Source organism: Ammospiza nelsoni, chromosome 7, assembly GCF_027579445.1.
Source record: "Ammospiza nelsoni isolate bAmmNel1 chromosome 7, bAmmNel1.pri, whole genome shotgun sequence".
Lineage (NCBI taxonomy): Eukaryota > Metazoa > Chordata > Aves > Passeriformes > Passerellidae > Ammospiza > Ammospiza nelsoni.
Genome location: NC_080639.1, coordinates 25,826,460 through 25,849,078, shown reverse-complemented (window position 1 = coordinate 25,849,078; position 22,619 = coordinate 25,826,460). Strand labels below are relative to the sequence as shown.

General features: G+C 37.5%; 1 protein-coding gene across 1 annotated transcript in view; it reads right to left on the bottom strand.

Moving 5' to 3' along the window:
• Positions 1–22,285, bottom strand: part of MAP3K2 (mitogen-activated protein kinase kinase kinase 2) — a 46,704-nt gene extending 24,419 nt beyond the window's left edge. Inside the window, exons 1-5 of the mRNA XM_059475857.1 lie at positions 22,118–22,285; positions 6,930–6,999; positions 4,400–4,518; positions 2,751–2,791; positions 269–368 (exon numbers count right to left, since the gene is read on the bottom strand). Coding sequence (XP_059331840.1) covers positions 269–368; positions 2,751–2,791; positions 4,400–4,518; positions 6,930–6,933 — 264 coding nt within the window. The 5' untranslated portion in view covers positions 6,934–6,999; positions 22,118–22,285. The remainder of the gene's footprint in view (positions 1–268; positions 369–2,750; positions 2,792–4,399; positions 4,519–6,929; positions 7,000–22,117) is intronic.
• Positions 22,286–22,619: the final 334 nt, after the last annotated feature.

The window sequence follows — 22,619 nt, the reverse complement described above, 5'->3', positions numbered from 1 at the left end:
ACAGGACTGCGGAAGATCAGGAAGATAATTTTTCCACTCTTCAACAAGTCAGAGACACCATTATGATATAACACTACTCATGAAACATTTCATGCATTTCCTGCCTATCCTAATTCGGACAAGACTTACATGTTTGAGAAAACACACATTAGAAATCTGGGGTTTTGTCACAGGACAAAAGAGGTGGTTCCCACTTCTTACAAGTGCAAATTTCAGCCTTAAAATGATCAATGGCCAAGGCAAGAATTTTGAGGACACAGAATATTACCTCATTATTGCTGTAATGTAAATCCATAGTCTGTCCAAAAGCAACTTTAGCTTTAGCTGCAAGATCTTCAAGTTTAACAGGCCTTGGTAATTGCAGGATCCTGAAACACAATTTAAGTTATAAAGAATTTCTGTCCATTACTTATGAAAATCTGGCAACTCATTACTTAAGAACTATCTCAGAACTAAATTTACTACTAAAAAGACTGTAAGAGGCTATACTTTATTTTGTGTCCTCCATATTTTGAGACTTTTAAAAAAGAAAGAAAAGCAGTGAAAAATCTAAAAGGGATAAACAGATACAGAATTAGATTTCATTGTAACTATTTTACTTGCTTAATGCTGGGCAAGCCTTCATTTCTGAGGGAAATTCTTAGAAACTTCTACATTTTTCCACTTTAGAAAACTACGACAATGGAGTGCCATAGGCTGACAAACATAAGCATAGAAAGGAATTACTCCTGCAGTACCCATTTTTTGGAAATCTGAAAGACTATCTTACCTGAGGAAGGTAACTAAATGTCACCATCTTTACCATAATGAACTACACACTCAAACTGCCCAGTCCATCACTAACTGTGCTTCAAGTGTGCTCCTGTAAGAATGGTGCAGTTGTAGGTCAACAACTTAAGATTTTTTTTTAACTCAATGTCCCATCAAACTCATCAGCCCAAACTGTGTATAACTAACCTTTTACTATAGAAAACCATTTCATTTTTGAGATACAACACCATTAAACAAAAAAGAGCTTTTAATAGGGACTAAGCTATTGAGGTACATTCAATTCACATTCAAAAAAGAAAGAGCACTCAAATTCTGTGAAGTAGAAAAGTTAGCACAGGGTACCTGTCCCTTTCATCAGTAGTTCAGTTAGTAGTATGGTGGTTTGGGGGACATTTTTTCTCACTGAAATGAGGCTAAAAACCAGGCCAATTTCAATTAAAAATTATTTTTAAAAAATAAAATCTTAAAAAATACCCTAAAAAAGCAAACAAACCACCCCCCTAAAACCTAACAAACACCAATTCTCACTGTAGTTAACACTTTGGGCAGCAAGCCTGCAACTCTACCCATCACACTACATACTCTTTTGAACAAAGTGCCACATTCACCACTGAAAGCAAGTCTGGAATCACTTCTCTTTTTCACTTCCTTTCTTAAAAACTAGTGAGAAAGCCATTGCATAATTTTTTTTCCCTGCATGATTTCTTCCCTTGATCACTAGAGTTACATGCCTCGGCAAACTCATGTATTGTAACTCATGCTGAGCAATAAGCCTAGGCTGCCCAGAGCCCCTGGGCAAGTAGGCTGAAGTCACCTGGGACACTTCATCACAGACCTGGGTTAATGAGCATAAAAACCTGGGAAAGGGATCTTTCCATGCACTTACTTTATGCTTGTATTAATATTGAACTGGTTAACTTAGTCCATTGTGAAACTGAAATATGATGATTAGCAAAATGCACCATCTGTGCAGACTGGCAGCATGTAAACATTTTTCTGTTTTTAAATTCATGCTTCCTCTTATTTCACTAGAAATTGTTAGGTAGATGAGACCTCAATTCTCAAAACTTTCAAAAAAACATATTCCCTCCAAATTATATAGAGAACTCAATCATTACTGATGCACCTCTACATGCGATGTCCAGAGAGTCACACTAAGGGCTGCCCAGAACTAGTATAGGGTTTATTGAAGCTAATTATTTAAAAAGAATTTAATATTTCTCTTGAGAAATAGCATGCCCAGGATATTACTTCCTTTTTTGTGTAAGTATTTTCAAAGATCTTATTCTATCATAATTTGTCTATCAGTAGAATGAAATTTGATACTTTCAGAGACAGGCAAAATGAATTGTCAACAAACCAGCTCTGGATGGAATTATATATCCAATTCTGTAAAAGCTTTTGAGCACACACCAGAGAAGAGATTATATAGAGACAGATGTTTGTATACTTTAGCAGGTGCATCATTCACCTCTCATAAACAAAATGTAAATAAATTTTAACTGATTAAATGAAAACAATTTGAGTCTAATAAATTTTCCTCTTACAGTTGTCAGACTGGCACCCCTGAAGTAAAATCCAACCTCCTCCTCTGGGTATTACAGTAACAATAAATTATCACACATTTATTACACACACAATGAAGGACAAAAATGTATTTTCTGGTCTACTCAAACTTGAGATCTATTTTAAAGACTTAAGTAATTATACAAGACTATAAACATCTATCTGAAGTATAACCAAATGGAGGATACTACATTGGACATAGTCACAGTATGATATTTAGGAGTTTGCATAATTAGAAGCCATATTTGAAACATTTTAAACAGTAAATTCTCTCTAAATTGTGTTCATAAAAAATTAAATTTAAGCTCAAACAAAAAATCTTATAGATCTGAAACACTTCAAACTGTTAATCTGATACTTTATGACAGGAGCATAACAAAACCATAAACAAAGAGACAAGACTGTTTCTTTACCTTTTTTCACCTCGATGCTCAAATTTGACTCTAACATCATTCTGTAAGAAAAGAGATAAAGGAACCACTATGAGTTTGGTATTACCTCTTTTGATGAAGTCAATGAACTCCAATAGTCCTACACTAGAACTAAATTCCACATTAATTTTCTGTCCTTTCCAATACATCAAGTATTTTAATAAGCTACATCTGCTGAGGTACATGACAGAGGCTTAAAGAGTTCAAAACCAAAAAATGTTAAAAATAACTTATAGTGTTAAAGTACAAAAACTTATTTGGAAGCGCAATGAATGCTTTTGTAAATAAACACATTATTTTCTATAAATACATGTTAATATTACAACATATTTATGACTTCAAATTTAATGTGGATGTGGTTACCAAATAATTCTGTATCCTGAATAGGCAGATGGATTTATCTACCAATAACATGTTTGTGAGTGCACTTTGCAGCTGAGAGTTCCAGGCCTAAGAAACATATCTTGTTGCATAAGCATTACCATAGAAACCCAGGCATACAATTAAGCCAGAAGTCATGCAATACATCTCCCAATAACCATCACTGTATATACTTGCAGTTTAAAAAAAAAATAACATTGCTTTGCAAAATCATAATTTTAGGAATCAAATTGTATTAGCAACTACTGCAGGAAAAACAATAATGCATTCAACCACAAAGTTTATCTAAGTAACAGTGTTTCATCTTCCAAAAGAACTGATTTTCAAATGATTACTTTCAAAATCCACAAACTGAAACAGTGATAAACATTTCTTCTAACTTTCTAAACACAGATTATACTCAAATTATTTTGGATCATATGTGCATGTTACCACAACATCTAAAGTCACAGCTCAGATGTGAGTTTCAAGACAGTAGAAAAGCACCACTGTGTTACAGACTGAACTCTAACAACTTTTAAAGCACAGAATTAAAATTATGTAGACATGTGGCTTTGACAGTTTAAGAGCCAAATCTACCCAAAAATTTTCATTTTTAAAAGGTTAAATTAACACAAACTGAAGTTTATTGAACTGTAAATTAAGGATCAAATCAAATAAACATACAGTTAACTCAATTTAGGTAGAAGTCTACATCCTCTCCTAATCTCTCCATATAGTAGTTCAAACCTATCAATTAAATATTTACTACCTGTCCATTTGTGTTCAGTATCTACAGAAAAAACTGCAGCTGAAAAGAACTCTTATTTCCAGCTGCATGAACCAGAAATTGAGGCAAAAGATGCAGTGAAAGACTTTAGGCATATTTCTGCTGCTGAACTGACATTCTTTCTTGGTATGATATAGGTGACATTTGGGTAATCCACTAAACCTATAAAATTATCCCATGGTATTTTAAAATAGTATAGTTCCAATATAATAATAACAACAAATGTAAAATCACTTTACATATGGTGTAAATACCTCTATAATCTTTAATTTACTTACTTAAGCACACACCATGATCTGTTCTGAAATGCCACCATTTCATTTTGCTGTTAATATAAGAATATGAACAAAGAAAATGGCAGCACACGTGGGAGACTAATAGCTCATTCTGGTATGCTCACTGGTCTGGCAAGCAAAATAATTACAGAAGTCCCAGCAGGACACTCCATGTTCAGTACATTGGTGAGGATATTGAAGATTACCTGCTTTTTAGGGGAAGATGACTTTGGTTTTCCTGTTTCTTGCTGGGGCAATACAGGACGACTGGCCTTATGAAGCACAGCCAAATCCTGCATGATTGAATTCAAAGCTTGCTGCTCATCTGCTCAGAGAAAAAGACCAGACAAGTGTAAAAGGCTGTTACTTTTGAAGGCATTACGCTCTCATTTCACAATTAGGCAGGCATTAGTCTAAAATCTAAGAGTCTGCATTACACTTCAATACATAAATACCAATTAAAAAAATTGTTGCCACATTGTAAACATTTTTATTTTATTTATCATTAACAGTGCTTAAGGAAATAGACAGCTTAATCAGTAACCTCAATTCAATAACAAGTTTAAAAAAACTGAAGTCATAACAAAGATTAAAGTTTAAACAGCTGCAGGCTGTATTAATAAGAGAAAGGGGATGCAGGAGAAAGCCTCGCCTATTTCAATTCAAACAATATCCATAGATGAGACGTTCACTTCCAACTCCTTTCCATAAAATAAAGAATAAAAAGCAAGTTCTTTTCAACTATTTCTCCTCTGTCCTGAACAGGTATGATCATGCCCATGAGAGGCATACACAAACTCCCACATGAACACCTCAACTGCCTGATAGCATCTGCTGATAGCCCATGGAGCATTATAAAAATCCAAAACAAAAACATCTACACAACAAAAAAACAATAAACAAACAAAAAATAAAACACCACAGAACTTTTCCAGGACTGAAAATACAGAGGACTTTATGGCTTAAAGGAAGAATTCACATGGAGAATCAGAAGCTTTGAACCCAGGCTATAATTTAGGGGCAGGAATGCTACATAAATTAGGCTTCAAGTTGACAAAAAAATCCTAAATCCTGACAATCTGCTGCAGCTGTGATGTCCTGATGTCATGACAGACAAAATCTGCCCCAGAACTGGGATGTTCCTTTAGACAGGAAAGTGCTTCGGAGCTCAGAAGTCTGTACATCCATTACTAAGAGTAATTTATTTCTAATATTTTATATTAATTCCTTACTACAGCAATAGTAGTGCATTCAGCATGTATCTAGAACACTGAACAAAATTCATCTCCAGAGCTGTTGACTGTGTGCCTTCATGCTCCTTCACAATGGATATGCTTGTTGAAGAATTCATTGCTAAATGCTATGATTTACAAAGCATACATTTACAATTGGATTTCTCAAATATGGACCTGAGAAAAGCTCAGCATTAAAAGCAGCAAGCAAGCATCCCAAATATTCAGCAACAACGAGAATTCCTTCATTCTATTAAAATATAACCAAATATATTTATCATATAAAAAATTTAAGTGCTCTAATTTAGAAGATTCCTTATAGAATGGAAGGCTGGTCTGAAAATGAGTAACTTTGATCATCACTCATGCTGTCATTATTCATAACTCTATTAAGATATGCAAATCTACAACAGCAAGTTTTACCAGCAATATTTAATAGCAAAACTAAAGGTGTTCTTGCAGCTCAGCTATTGATTTCTCACACTAAAACACACTTCAAAATTTGCCACAATTAAAACAGCTGAACTATTTTATTGTGTTATGGCCTATTCCAGTGCTCAGCAATGCAAAAGAGAAAATAATGCTTTAGCAGTTCGTTGGAGTTTCCAGTGGTTACTGGATTGGATATTTTATACAATGGAAACCAAAGTACTGTGGCAAAGCATCTAAAGTTACTAAATATCCAGTATGACTCAACAATCATTTCTCACACAAAATGTCAGAAATCTGAAGAGTGCTGTATTCCTAGATTGAGCAACTTTTATTATTAAGCATAAGGTTAGGAAAAATTGACAAGACATTAGTAGATAAACAAAGGCAATACGAAAATGCGTGTGGTGTGGTTGGCTTGTTGGGATTTTCTGGAGAGGGAGCACCAAGAAATTATTACAATAACAACATAGTGAACTCACTAAAAACATACAGCTTGAAAAATTGACATACAATTTAAAGTAATACAAATGTGCCACATAAGTAGAACAAGTCCAACCATCTGCACAGAGGTGGCTTGGCAGTGTCATGACACAAGGGATTAAGATAAAACTCTAATATGTAGATTTTATGTTTTGAGTTTGATTCTAACACCCATCACCACTAAGAGCACAGTAAGTATTGCTCAATACTCTAATACCATGAATGTAAATTTCCTAAATTTGAATCTGTAAGTACAGCTGAAGACAAACACCTTTTATTTCACATACAAGAACTGTGAATATGGAGCTGAATCTGATGTCGTGTTTATGACTTTTTGTTTTGTTTGCCCTCAGCACTGCGGTTTTATAATAAAAAAAATGAGGGAAAAGTACTACATTATAAGGAAGGGGAAAAACCAACCAAACAAACAAAAAAACCACAAAAAACCACAAAAGGAATATTTTCAACACTAGTGAAGCTGCTGAACATTGACTTTCATATATAGATGTTACATTATGTAACATCCAAACAGCCCAAGCATGTTTTCCAGGAATCGTAGTAAATTTTTGTGTAAGTTACACAGAAGACTTACCCATTATGGCAGTGAGTCTGAAAACTCAAACTTCAGAGAAATGGTTGCTTCATTAGCATTATTTTATTTCCTAAAAAGCAAAACCAAAACCCCACAATTACTAAAGTTGTCAAAGCCATATAAAATGGTCAACTTTTCATTGTTTATAGTCAGTTTTTCCAAGATTCTACATAGCAAACTCACAGATAAACTACAAATAAGCTTGCATAAGGCACATATTATATGTGGAGAAAACAGCTTTTGCATCCCCAAGAGTCCAAAAAAGCAGAACATATATTAAATTATTTCCTATGCTGTGTTTTTTGTATCAGCAGTTGCCCTGGAGAATCTTCCAAAAAATTATTCACTTAAGTGCTTATTAAACATCTTTTTAATTCTGTATTTGATCAAACTGTCTTAAAATGAGAGCTAATGTAATTTTCATTAAAATGTCTGTTTTAATTAGCTGTCAATACATTAAACATAACAATGTATTCCATGATTTTAGATGAACCATTTCTGTAATATTTCTTTGTAAGTGTTTCAAAGAAATACAGTAGTTCTGTGAGGCATTTTAAATCTTCTACCACACCTGAAGGCCAACTTATATCTCCAAACAAAAACACCCCAGATGTTCTTCCTCAACCTAGCTGAAAAAAACCAAACTTGGAAGCTGAAGATATTTGAGCTTAAGGGCTCACATAGGGCTAAGAAAAAAACACTTCCTTCAAGTTCCTCCAACTACAACAATTCATTCTTTAGCCTTGATTTGTGATATGTCTCATTAGAACATAAGCTAATAAGTAAGCATCCATTTATTTTCCCCATCACTTCTTTATTACTTAAAGAAAAAAAAAAAACTTAAGAAAATTAAATTTCTCTGAATAACTTGTTTCTTATTTTATCGCCCCTTTTAACCAAAATTCTCAGTTCAAATATGAAGTATAATCAGTCACCTTAACAACCTTTGTGTTAGCATTTAATGTTACTTTAAAAATAAGCTAACAACATTAAAATTTCAATTAGAAACATGACTCAGACACAATTTTATTAAGACCTCTATGAATTCGCCTTGTGAAATGGAAAAAGACTTCTGTTTTTAACTGATCATTTTCACAATGATTATAACAACAGGGTGGTTGTGGAGAGTGACTAAAAATAAGATAACAAAATTCAACATTTTTCAAACAAGTCTATATAAATTCAGTAAAAAGGTAAAAAGCATACCCTAATCCCAAGCTGCAAAGCAGCACAAGCATAGCACACACACAAGAGTAGATTACATTCCAAGACAAAAAAAAAAAGGAAGCAAAAACAAAAAATTGAAACTCATAGAAAGACTCGGGAGAAGCAAAGGCTGCAAAGACAAAGAGCAGATGCAAAGGTAGAATAAAATTATGTCAAGGTCTTGCAGAGAGACACAAGCAGCCTGAATTTGAATGTAATTAAAGAAGGGATGACAGAGTGAATTTCAAAAAGGTGTTTGCTACACTCTTATCACATCATCAAAGAAGAATATCCTAGCAACAGCATTGTGTATATAAGGGTGGAGAGATGCTGATTCATATTCATGATTCACTTCCCACCAGCCACCTTCCAAAGTCTGGAAGTCTTTCAAAATCTGAGAAAGCTAAAAACAATTTCCAAGAATCACCTGGATATTTTCTTTCCTCGGTGGCCTTGTCAATGCAAATGAAACAAAGCCTGAGGACAAGTAAGCCGTGCTGATGATGCAGCTGTTTCAGACACCCTGAGCTAATTGCCCATTCTCACACACTTCTATAATAACCAGACAAGGTGCCTCTCAGTTACTAAATCAAGAAGAAAAAAACCCAGTGAAGCAAGCAATCTAGTTTAGCCTGTTTTAGTAAGGAATTCAGACTTACACAGCAAGACTACCTACATAGAAAGGTGCTTTACACTTTCAGAGTCCAAACCTGTTGCAATAGTGGGGCAACAATCTCAAGGATATCAATTCCCTCCACCAAAATAAATGAGTGCAAAGATAAATGTTTTCCAACCCTTACAGCAAAGCCAAATGACATAATGTGAACTCAAGATACGAAAGATGCACTGTGATTATTTCAATCACAGCTAAAGATTAAATCTGACTTACACTGTATTAGACACAAGCAAGTTAAACCAAGACAATAGAAAACCAGTATCTGCTTGCACTGCTATTCAGAGAGACATCTGCCTATAACACATGAAGCAAAAAGAGCCAAGTAAAAATGAAGAGTGAGCATTCACAGGTGATTTTTCAGACTGTAGAATGGACAACCGGAATATCAAGTAAGACTATAAAATTTTATTTTATAGCAAGAAGAATGAGCCAGATAAAATGGTTTTACTCTAAAAATGTTATTCTTAAACAATCAAATGCTTGGTCTCACACAACCAACATTCTATAAATCACAGCAAGCAAGGCTGACAAAACCTCAAGTGATCACCTAGTCAAATACACCGACTTAACCTTTCACCACAATAATGTGCAGCACTGCTTGTGAAGGTTTTTATTTAAAAAAAATAAACACAGTATCTGTGAACAAGACAAAGAGTAATACCTAAATCTGAATTTCTGTAGCATTTTTCATAACTCAAAGCAACTGCTGGCATAAATAACAATAACAACACTACATGGGGTGGTGAGCATAGAAGTCAGTATTGTTACAAGATATCAAAAGGTAACTCCACAGAAATGAACATAAAAAAGAGGATTGTATATGGACATACACACAAATGAACACTGGACAAAAAGCCAGCCTTTTCAAAGAATATGAAAGCAGCAGCAGTAGCACAAAATCACAAATGACAGAAAAAATGAAGAACAGTAATGAGAAAAAGCTGAACAGTAACACATCAGATGTGAGATCAGCTTTAGAAAAACTTGGATCTTTAACATATTGTAATAATACATTAAAAACACATTCACAGGGAAAGCAGATAAGGGAGAAAAAGATTAAACGAATCCAAATCAAAAGCCAATGATACAATGCTAAATTAAGGTAACATTTGGAAAACAAAACCATAATAATAAATTATGTAAAACATAACAAATGCCTTGATTTCAAGGTTTACTGCCAAGCAAAATATGCCTTCTTAAAATAATTACAGATTAGTTAACAGAACTACCTGCAGCAATCACCCTACTTAGGTTTTTTCAACATATTTGGCTAAATATCACATACTTATTTGCTTTAAAACGTCAATTAATTAACAGGAAACCCAGCTGATGGACTAAAATAAAAGAAATCCATATTCCTACTTAGCAGAAAACTCCAACGAACATGATTCCCACTGCAGGCCCCTGGAGACCAACAATGATCAGGCAGGCACAATGAAATAGAAAAGTTAAGGTTTAAGGAAATTACCTAAATCATGTCTGAAAACAGTTGCAGTCCAGCAAAATGTATTTAAATACCATTAAGTGTTTTAAATACATATAATAATTTACCGTGGTTACTCTCCATTTATTATTCATTAAAAATAATACTAAACACTTTAAAACTGAGATGAACTGTGTTTATGATACTAAAATTCACAGGACTGCTTTCTGAACTTCCATACTCCCTGCAACCAGGAGAGCACCACCCACAATTAGAAGCTGTATTCCATGCAAGTCTAAATACTGTTGTTTATTACATTTACTCAGTAATGTTTTTGCATTTGAATGCATAAAGACAATCATTTAGGCAATTGGAAAAATGGTTGCAGCCACAAGACTGGACAGTTTTACCAAGAAACGATTGAGAAGAATTATTAAATCACAATGTAATTACCTAACATAGGTGCAATACACATTAAAGTGGCATAGTGAAATCCTTGTGTGTATAAAAATGCAGTGAATGCAGGAGCCATCTTGCTTCTGCACACAACCTGCAGGCACAGTGCTCTGTGCACACTGCACGTGTGGGATGGCTGAAGCATCACAATCTCTGTGGCTGGCACAGAGCTATCAGGTGTCTCTACAATCAGCAGACTTGTGATTTCTTACACTGAAGATTTTAAAAATCTTCCTGGCAAGCAAAAGAAAAGTGAGTTTCATGCTCACTGAGCCCACAGGAGCATGCAGACTTACCTCATCTATACAGATTCAGACATGATTTGGTATCTATTTTATGAAAAGAATGGTTACTAGCTGTACTCCTTTTTGAGTTCAATTTAATACACAAACAAAAAAAAGTAACAAAAATCTCCAAACCAATAAAACAGACCAGAAGACTTGCAAAAATCAATATCTATGGATGGTGCCCTCCCAGTTCCAGGAAGAATAAAACCTCAAAAATCAGTGCTGTCAGTTCAGGCACCTTAAATGCAGCTCTCACTCAAATTACCTAGGGAATCAGATTTCAGAATTAACTGAAGGATCCAATGTGCCCAGTGACAATAGCAAAATTTCATTCATAGTTCCTGCCGTTCAATAAACTGTAATTTGACAGAGTAATGTAACATTTATCAGCTTGATGAACTATGATGTTGACTTGAAAAACTTACAATGTGCTGGAAGGTTTGAGAACGTAAGGACAGAGTTTTTAAAGACTGTTCTCATAAAAAATGGAAAGCAGCAGTTCAAGATGAGTTTATACCGAAATTAGGCTTTTGAGATAAATATCTTAACACTTACAGCAATATTCACAAAGAATAACCAGAGTCTACGAAAGCTAATCTCTCTACACTTCCTTTACAGTTGACAGGGAGAGATAAGCATATTTAGAGAGTTTCAAGACACTCAAATGCAAGTTTCCTGCTTTGAATGAACCTCTTCTTTCCAAGTAGTATCAAGAGCCTCTATTAGCTAACCTTTCGTAGGCCTATTCCATTTCAAGTACACGAAAAAGATAAGACTGTAATTGGCCTCAAACAGGAAAACATCTACTTTCCTCAACAAGATCTCTTTCCTCACCTAATTCGAGTTTTACAGAACTTCTCTATTTCCTGTATCTGTCATTGCCTGGGCAGCAGCCAAAGCACTTGACAGCTCATTCCTCAACCTAACTGAACAATTACTTTGCTGATACATCAAGCAAATCTTCCTTGAAAGTGATGATGCTTTCTTAAGATCTGTTAATGATTTTTAAACTTAAAAATGTTAAATTGAGGAAGGGTCACAGCAGCTGAAACTTGCAGACAGGCACCACAGCGACACCTTGCAAAATATAAATATGTTAGTGCTACCAATTTTGCAACAGAACGTACTGGCTGCAAATTGACAGCTCATTCTCTTCTCTTATCCAGGACCAGACTTTCTCACAAAGATGTGTCAAAAAGCAACAGGCACAGTTCACTGGGCTACACATAACTGCATCACTGCCACCAGAGCACTCTGACATCTTGGAAATTTATCACAATCACCATGGCGGAGAGCCCCAGCACCACAACACAAACATTCCTTACCATTAGCTGGGCTATTCACATCATAAAATCATAGCTGTATTACTGTATTAAGGCTAACTCAATATATTAAGATAACATTGGAGTGTCGACAAACACACACACAATAAAACACTTCTGTGATGCTAGTAAATTTATCCTAATTTACTGTCTTACATTAACTGAGTAGCTGCATAGAAGGTGTCTCAAAAAAATAGGTGTATGAAATTTTTAGACTCTAGAATGCCATGAAACATGCACTACAGTGAGTGAATATTACGTAGATTTAGGTGCTTCTGCGTCTCCTTCCAAAAATCTCAAGTGGTGCTCCTGGTTCAGGCACTTATCACTGCCATTTGGAGCCCTTATGCTGAAGCTGTCATGAAGGGCACCAATATTTGTTTTTCTTCAAACTTTAGACTAACAAGTCAAAATCCCTGTAAAGAAGGGGTACAGGTGTTACAACGAAAACCATCCCTCACTACAAATGTAACTGCTTTTGCTCTATCCAAGGTCCTACAGGAAGACAACTGTTTGGAGGGGGTTTTGTCCAGAGTATTAACAGCACACACCCTAAAAGAATACAGGTTAGCTCTCATCCTTGTGACAGCATTCAAGATCACCAGTTCAGCCAAAGAACTAAATGTACACAGTACAAACATAATCCTACCAGCACTGATGATTCCTGCAACCATCACTAGTCTAAGAATGGAAGACCATGCTACAACCAGCAACAAATAAATGGATTTTAAGAGTAATCACTCACTAAAAGAGTAAACCTATCACACACCACTTGTATCAGCAATATTCTATGAGCAAAAATAAAGTACATTAGAAAAAAATGCAGTCTTCCAGCAGTTACTGAATATTGCAAACAATTTAATGTACAAGAGCGATTGCACACAAATCTTCAGTCAGATATGGCTTTTGAGGACATACAGAAAAAAGCACCTCCTTAAACTCCAGTAACTAGTTCTATCCTTTTCACTTAACCTTCCACTTTTGTGACTGTGATGGGTTGAAATACAAACATTTTGGGAAATAAGCCAGACAAATAACCCCACTCTCCATTTCTACACCTAGTTTTAATACCTACCTTCAAGTACTGAAACTGCAAAGCTTTGTTTTTCTTCAGGCTAACAGTCATATTTGGAGGACAGAATGGAGGACAGAATCCTCCATTCAGAGCAAAACTCAACTATTTCAAATTTGCAGCAGTTGAGAGTTTAAATCATGGCTGCAAATCACATCACCATTTCAAATCAAGTACCAAAAAAAATTAACACAAGGATACATATGAGCCTTTTTGATCAATATGATCCACCTGGCATTTTGCTGTGACGCCAGGAAGAACAGAATTTAAGTCTCCAAGGACATTTCTGTGTCTCCAGCATGAAGACAGCTCAGTCTCAATTACTCTCCATCTTCAAATTTTTCAAGACATAAAGGAGAAATTGCCCTCAGTGAACAGTCTTTGTTATACACTTACTCATTCCTCAAAGCACAGTTGTTCCTCAAAGCACAGTTCTTCCTGCTCACTACTCAAGGCAGTGAAACATTGAGGAAATCCAGAGTACAGTAATACAACTATGATTTTTCTCATCTTGTGCTGCCTTGCTGAAATGTTTTCCCACTCCAATGACGCACCAGCACCTGGAGCTTCTGCCTAAAATGCATTTCCTGGCTCATACTCAATTCTTCCTCATTAAGTACCCCACGTGCTCTTCTCATCGTAATTCAAATTAGCTTTGTACATTCAAACAGACTGTTCCTTCATTTTTTTCTATCCTCACAACAACTATAAAATGCAAAAAACCCCTCATAATATGCTAGCATGGAATATTTAAGTAGATAAGACATTGATGAGCCATACAGATTTTCAACACAGCATAAAAAAACCACCCCTGAATCCATCCCCAATTCAAGAATAAAACATGCAACAACAAATAGCAATGAATTGAACCAGGGTGCCCCAGGTACAGACAGACTCAGACCCCTCACACTTGGAACTGTACAGAGAGCTCAGTGACACCACCAAGAAGACAGGTAAGTGTGCAATGATTATACACTAATGGAAACTGTAAAAACCATGTGCACATGCACAGCTAACACATCGTATGCAAAATCCAAGCATTCTTTTACATGACTCTGCAGCATTTTTGTAGCAAGCAGGTGTCACTGCACAGGTCTAAATGGACAAATTTATAAGTTTTTACCCACATGCAGTAGGCACTGTGTTTTAAACTGGATGAATCACAGAGGCTAAAACACTAAGAGTGCTAAGTGGTCAAGTGCACAAACTCCTCATCACTTTACACTTTGATCTTTAGCTCCCTGTGAATCAAAAAAAAAAAAAAAAAAACATAACTCAACCCAAACCCTCATAATAACACTTAAACCAAAATGTAAAAATAGAAACCTAGGTTTGCCAAAACACTCCAGAATGAAATGCAAAGCACAAAGACAACATATTATCATAAGGTTTCCTTCTCGCACCTGCACCAGCACAGCCCTTAGCAGTGGGTACCAAATGATGAGGACTACGATGCTTCATTATTGTACTTTTCCCTCAAGTGATAAAAATGTAAAAACCTTCATAAATAGAGCTAATAAGGAAAACTAACTACAGTTCTAAAGAAAGGATTACTATGCCTGTGCCCACTTCTATCTATCTGCTTTAAGAAAACTGTTCCACTGCTAAGGTTGCATTTGTGTCAAGAGAGTAGTGCTGCTTGTCTACACTAACTGCTGCTGTCCAGCTGAGCCTTAATTACAGCAGGAGATCTGGGGCCAACAGATGATCCAGCTGAAAAGATTTTACATTTTAATTAATAATCGGCCTATCTAACTGGTTTCACATTTCTACAGAATCAATGCCAGCACAAAGACTAGAGCAAGAACTCAGGATGGAGTCAACCCTCCTGGCCACTGCACAGATCTGGATCTTTTAAAAAGGATGACATGCATAATGCAGGGATTTGAAGTTACACAATATTAAGCGTGACATATAACAAACTACAAATAACGGACATATGCATAATTGTGATAGAGCAGGGAGGAGCAGATATGGCTCTCCAAAAAGAGATCTTCACTTTTAAATCTTTGAGCACTCTGTGTACATGTATGAAGAACTGATCTCACTCAGTATCATGGTCTACTTGGATTTATGGTGCTGGAGAAGTCTTGCCAAAGGCCCTCTTGCAGTCATAGCATGAGAACGAAGATCTACCCTTGCATGAATAAATGGTTAAAATATAGAAGACAAAGGACAGACAGTTGTTTTCACAAGGAAGGAGGATACCAGTGGGCCTCCACAACTGTGTGTGTTGTTCAATATATTCTAGAATACCCAAGAAACAGGAGCTTTCTGAAACTCCTATTATTTGGGAGAGCAAGGAGAGGACTGACAACAGTAGAGGTGGTGGTCTTTATCAGAGCGAGGACTGAGCAATAAGCAGTAATTACCAGCACTGGTGCTGGTCCAAGTTGAGTGGAAGGGAGGAAGGAGAGCAATGGTTCCAACTCTGTACATGAGAAACCAATGGGCTCTGCACTGAATACTGCCAGCACTCAGGAATAAAGCCACTGTTAAGAATTGTGAACAAAAAGTGTGAAACACATCACTGACTTTACATTTTGAGCACCATTCGCATTCCTGAGACCTTCAACTCCAGAAGAGGACGTAGCAAAGTAGGAGAAGGTACAATCAAAAGCATAGAATGCTTTTGTTCTACAGGGGGAAAGAAATAGGCAAATTAGGATTCTTGTTTCAATAACATTTGGGTGTGGAGAGAAAGTGATAAAGGGCTACAAAATTGTACAATGAACAGAGAAATGTATTGTTATAACACACAGAGAATGTCCACTCTTCTCCCAAAGAAAGGTGGCACCAAAGGAATTCAGTAAAATGTTTTAAAAGTTTTTAAAAAGAGTAGTTTTTACTAGAACCACTAACATTCCTATAGAATTTCTTACAAAAGGATATTTGGATGCCAGACATTTATTTAGCTGCATGCAAAAAAAGTCTGAGAAAAAAATCCAAACATTACTAGCTACACAAAAACTACTCCAGATTTAGCATCAACCTTTACTAAAAATAATTAGGGATTGAAAGAATATTCAAGCTAAGAATGCTTACAATGTTCTCACTCTTCCATAAGCATTCATTTATGCTCTTCATTGAGGGATGAATACTGAATTTTCTTTTGTTTGATTCTATGACAGATTAAAATTTTACCTAAAACTCGCCAGACAGTTCACCAATAACATATAAATTTATTTTTAAAAATCTCACTCAGTATTCATGACAGTGCCAGTATCACAAACACAGAAGCATAATAGATATTCCATGAAGGAACTTGCTGCAGCAAGGCATTCATTAAGGCAGTCATTAAGAAGTCATTACATTAGCCACGTCATCCCTGCCTGTAGTTACTGTGCTTACAGCTACCAGCAGGACAAAAAAAATGCTTTTCTAAACCCAACTTTACACCAAGACAGTTATCATCAAGCCATTATGGAAAAAAACTCCACAATTCCCATGGAGATTTGCTATTCAAATTGAATTTTACTTTTAAAACAAAGTCTTACGCTGGAGTTACAAAAATTGTGGCACTGCTAAAAACACACAAGTCAGTGTGACAAAACAACAATTAAATACAGGTTGAACTTCACCAGTTTTCAGCTGCTGCATTAATAAGATATTCAGGGTGACAAATCTCATGCTCTTCAATAGAATGTTGTATTTATTTTAGTTTTTCTTTAGAAGTTTAACTTCTGCTTGTGTCAGTGTTTTAGCTCTCTGTTATCTTTTTAAAAACTATTATAAATTCAAACAGCTTGATCCAGATTTTTCCAGTTTTCAAATGTTTGTTCAAAGATGAGACTACGTGTACTTCCAGTGACATGGCATTTAAACTGTTAACATTTACAGACCTCTTATCTAAATTATTTTAAAATAATTTTAAAGACAGGTGAGATGCAATCAACATTGACTGCTTGAATACTTCTTCCTGCAAGAAACTAAAAAGGGACTTCTCTAGTCATCATTATTGGTGTCCATTTAAATTTTTGTGAAGAACACACTGTTGAAAGAATTGCAAAATTTGTCCCATCTGTGATCTAGCCTCAAAAATTATGGATAACAGCATTTACATAAGTCTGATAAAATGGAGTAAAACCAGGGAACATGCTGAACACATCTGTCCCATAGCTGACTCTGCAATTCTTCCAATAAAACATGCCTATAGGATTAAAATTTCTTCTGCTACATCACTGGACCATATGACAGCTCAAGATGGCAAAAGGCTTGTTCAGGTACAGTTGCACTAACAGACATTACCTCAGCAATATCATTTACTCCAAAAGACAGCACATGTACAAAACAGACCAGTGAGGTCTGTTTTGTGGAAAATGCATCTAACCCTAGGAGAACTTGTCCTCAATCCAAATTTCCTGTTGTAGAGCAGCTTATGCTCAAAAGCCACAGGGATTGCACGTGCTGGGAAAGAGAGATGGAAGAGCAGCAAGTGCATACTCTGCTAAGTCTAAAAATGCTAAACAGAAGAAAACTAACCCAAAATAAAGACTGAATTCAATACAGTTATATTCCTTGAAAAGACAACTCCAATTCATATATTGGAGTTATACTGAAGAAAGAGATAGCTGATACAACAAACACTAGTATGAGCTCCTGTGTTAGCAAATGCAGGAGCCAGGAACCTGATGCTGTTGGCAAGAAAAGAAAAAAGCCCCAACAACAAAACAAAAACAAAACCCAGCCATACCTGCATGCACACACCCTAGAATGCCATTTTAATAAGGCCACCAGGTTACTTCTGCTACTTGCAGAGTAACTTAATTACTCTGTTGCTCAAAAACTGTCTGTAGAACTTTGAAAAAGATACAGACAAATCAGTGCACAGTGAGACTGAAGAACAAACATCCTGTTTGGGCAGTTTAGAAAAGAGAAGTCTAAAATAAAAGGAGATAGAAGAAGAGTCTTCAGGTATGAAGACTTGGTGAAAAGAGCACAGAAACCATTATCCTGCACGAGTGGTAAGAGTTGGATGAGAATTAAATGGCTTAACTAGCACCAAGACAGAGTTAAGTGTTAAGAAAAGCCTCCTAACAACAGTAATAGTCATATGTACCAGCTATAAATAGACCAGCGAAGAGGTGTGGTATTCCCCTCTTCTGAGTTCTTCAAGAGAAGATCAGACAAATGTCTGTCACACATGATTTCAGCATATTTCCTTCTGCCTCTGGTGGGGGCTGACCTCATGAAATCCCTTCCTTTCTTACACATCCATCAGCCAAATCAGAAATGTTCATCAGTGTTATCATACTTGAGCTTCACAAGTACAGTCTTTCCAATACAAACATCAGAAGCACATGAATTTTATTGCATTGCTGTTGTCAGATTGCTCATGTGCTTGGCACAAATCATCTCAGGAAAACAAAAAGCAGCATCTTTTACTGCTGCAGATAATCCACAAATGATGACTGGAAATACAGGAAGAGAAGCAAGTGAGAAAGATATTGTGAAGGATTCAAAGAAAAAAATGGCTGAAAACAAAATTACAGCAAAGAAAAAATACTTCAGCAAAGAAAAAATACTTTAGCCTAAAGAAAACTATTTTCCTCTCACATGAAAAACTGAGTTAAAGTATGCTGGTATATCTTAAGAAATATGCAATAATTGGAGACAGAGAAGTACACATAAGACTTCACAGATGGGACAAAGACACATCTCTACAGGACTCCCCCAATTCCCAAATGCCAGTTTTTAAAGGAACTGGCATATGTAGATACTTCAGCTTTGGTCCTGCTCAAGTAAGTCCAACTTCAAATAACCTCATCGAGATGGGAAATAAACTGTGCCACGTGTATTTGTGGGTCAAGTATCTCCAGAGCAGGGGTTCCCATTTCCCAGGAGAATCCCTGCAATATCACATACAGAACTCCATCTTTCATTTTCTAATTGTCACCAATCTTCCTGTTGTGTTTAAAAGATTACATTTCAGATGCATATACTAAAACATCCCAGAAAACCCTGCAAATAAGCATGGTTAGTCTAAGAAAATGGGTTCACATAGAGCCATAAACTTCATTTGTCATACTATTAAATCAAGATGTCATGCCAAGATCCAGAAGTGAGGAGTGAATCACACATAACATGCTGAATTCTGAACACATTCCCATGTTTCCAATGTTATTCTACAAGCTGTGTGCAATTATAGCATGCATGATCTATTTTGACCTTAGCACTACAAAACACAAAATATCAAAATAGCAAAAGAAGCATTTCTGCCTAAAGAGATTTTTCTTTCTTCTCACAGAAAAATCAGTGTGTTTAACAGAATTTATGGATTTTTTTCTTTTGTCAGTTTAATACTCTGTCAGTTCTACTTGAGAATTTTAAAAGCTTGCATTTAGATATTGAACTTTCAGGACAGCAAATGTAACAGTTTGCCTAATTAGATAAACCTAGAGTCACTAAGCAATATACATATTTACATTAGCCTGCATGTACATGAAAACACACGACATTTTCTGCAAATGTATTGAAGATCTACTTAAATACATCAATCAGTCAAATTTTCATCACTCATTTCTTTTTCTCCCAAAAGTCTAAACAAAGGATATTGTTAGCAGAACAAAACATCTAAGAAGATATTAGTAGAAAGTATGTTCATTACTCCAAACTAAACGGGTACCTCTCCACAGATCAGAACACCACTGGCTGTGTGCTGTGGAAGAGGGGGGACAAATGAAGGAAATCAATCTATTATCATTCTCAGGCTGCATTTTATAAGAAAACATTACTTTTAAGTTCAGAGGATGCCCAGTTAGAGAGCCACTAACAACTTCTCACAAACCAGATTACTCATTACTTCTCACTTAGTTTGCTGAGGTAAAAAGTCAGCCTACCTTTAATATGAAAGAAAAAAAATATACAACTTTAGATTGCTGAGATTTCAAAGCTTTTTTCTTCATAGTTCCCTACAAATACTTATTATTAATGACAAGGTTTTTAAAACCAGTCATTCTGATTTGTACCTAATATGAACAACTTCTAGGAAATGATCAGGAAAAAATGTGAAGTAAAAACTGTAACTGTGGATTAAAGTTACAGCTTGACCAACTTGTGCTTGATTTCTCCAGAGCAAACTATAATAAAACAATCTCTCCTGCATTTAGAATCACTGGGCTTTAAATTCCACAAGCCTGTGCACTGACTGGCTTTCCCAACATACATAGCAAAGAACCACTGAAAAAAAATTTGAATGTTTACTCATTTTTACCATAAATTAGTTTTATCAACATAAAGCACAAACAACACAAAAAAGCTTGCCTACTGATATTGAACAAAAACATAATGCTCATTTTACCCAACGACTAAATTCTGTCACAGCTCTCTGCCTAATAACATTTACTACAAAACTCCTAAGATTACCAAGCTATCTTGGGAAAAAAAGATTCCTCTGACAGTTCAGAAATCTCAGCAAGCCAAGGCAAGCAATGCAAAAACTTCTGTTTTCTTCACCTTACTCGTCTATTACTGCCAGGTAAACCACCTGTTCAAACACCAACACAGAGCTCATCAAGGCAAACTCTACACAGATTTTTCTTCTCAAGGAATGAGCCAATCTGATAAATGTTATCTTCCTGTTCTGCTTTATCAATATACACTAAAACCTTGGGGGAAAAATCAAATTAATTATATACAGCTTTGCTACCTCAATCAAATCTGGGTTCAATACGTATTGGTGGCAGTCACGATAGAACACACAGTGTAAAGGAAACAGGAATTATAACAAGTTCTGATTTTAAAATAGATTGCTGAGGAAATCACTTATTTACAGAGTCACTGTAAGGAAAGGTATAGGTGAAAGCAGGAAAAATAGCAAAAAAAGCTCATCAATGTCTCTTCCCTTAAAAATATCCAGAGGGAATTCCACAGGAAAGAATACTTTCTAGGCTATTTCGTTAGTGAGTGCTGTGCCAGGAGAGAACCCAAGATGCTGTGCATGACAAGCCTGTAGCCATTCACTCTGCTACGTCTCTGCCATATACACAGCAATACAATTCCTTAGGCCTCCAACGCTCTGCAACGTGCTGCATTGTTTAAAGAAAAGAAACGCTGTAGTTGAGAGACATTTGCTGCGCGGACTAGAAATCCCCCTTATTTCAAGGCAGGCTTCTATTATCTTTTACCACCCTCTTAGAGGACACTGCATGATACAATGCAGCTTAGAAGCTCTCAGCTGTTTTCGCGCTTTGATCTTCAGTAATGCCACAGCCAAAAACTAAAAGGAGATTTATGAAGCAAGAGCAACCAAGGGTGAAAAAAAAAAAGGGCAAAAAACCCTCCCAACCTCGTGGGTGCTGCAATGCACTTCAAAAGCAACACGGGAATAAATAATCCAACATTCACTTTTTCCCCTGACAAAAACATCTCGCAGAATTTGACCTACATACCCAATTCACAGCACTACCACTGCAGAGCAATTCAAAGACGAGAAACCACAGCGGCATCAGCGAGCAATCACAGCAAGGTTCAGGGTGACACAGAAATACTCGGCAGGCACATAAAACACTTAAGACACTGCAGCGGTAATGTAAGCCAGCGACACTAGCGTGCGTCTCCCGGCACCGCAAACAACCACACCGCCGCGCAGCTCCACCTGCGCCGGGCCGGCTCCGCGCTGCCCCCGGCCCGGGCACCTCCGGGACGCCGGGCCCGCCCCGCGGCCCCGCCAGGCGCCCGGGCAAACCCGCCCCGGGGTTCCCCGCACTGGGGCCGCCCCCCGCCCGCCCCCTCCCCGTGCACCGACCTATGTCACGGCGGAGGCCGGGCGGCCGCCGGGGACCCCCCGCGCTTCCCGGCGGCGGCGGGAGCAGCCCCGGCTGGGCGGGCGGCGCGGAGGGAGCGGCCAGGATTCCGGAGCGGAGCCCACCCCCCCGGGGGAGGGGGGGAAGGGGCCCGGGGCCTGCCCGCGCCGGAGCACGGCGGGGACGGTGACAGGCGGCGCCGAGGCCGGCGCGGAAGGAGCGACGCGACTCGGCGGCGGAGAGGAGCGGGGCAGGTGCCTCGGGGCGCTGCGGCCGCGGCGGGGCCGGGCCGGGCCGGGCCGGGGGTCCCGTCGGGCGTGAGGCGCCGCGGCTGCCGCTGCTGCCGCCCGCGAGCTCCGCCCCGCGCGCGCCGGGCCCCGTGACGGGCAGGGAGCGCGAGGCGTCACCGCGCGGCGGCGTCACGGCGAGGGGGCGGCGCGCGCCCGGGGGCTGCGGGGGCGCGTGCGCGCAGGGACGGACCCGGGTTCGAATCCCGCCCGGGAC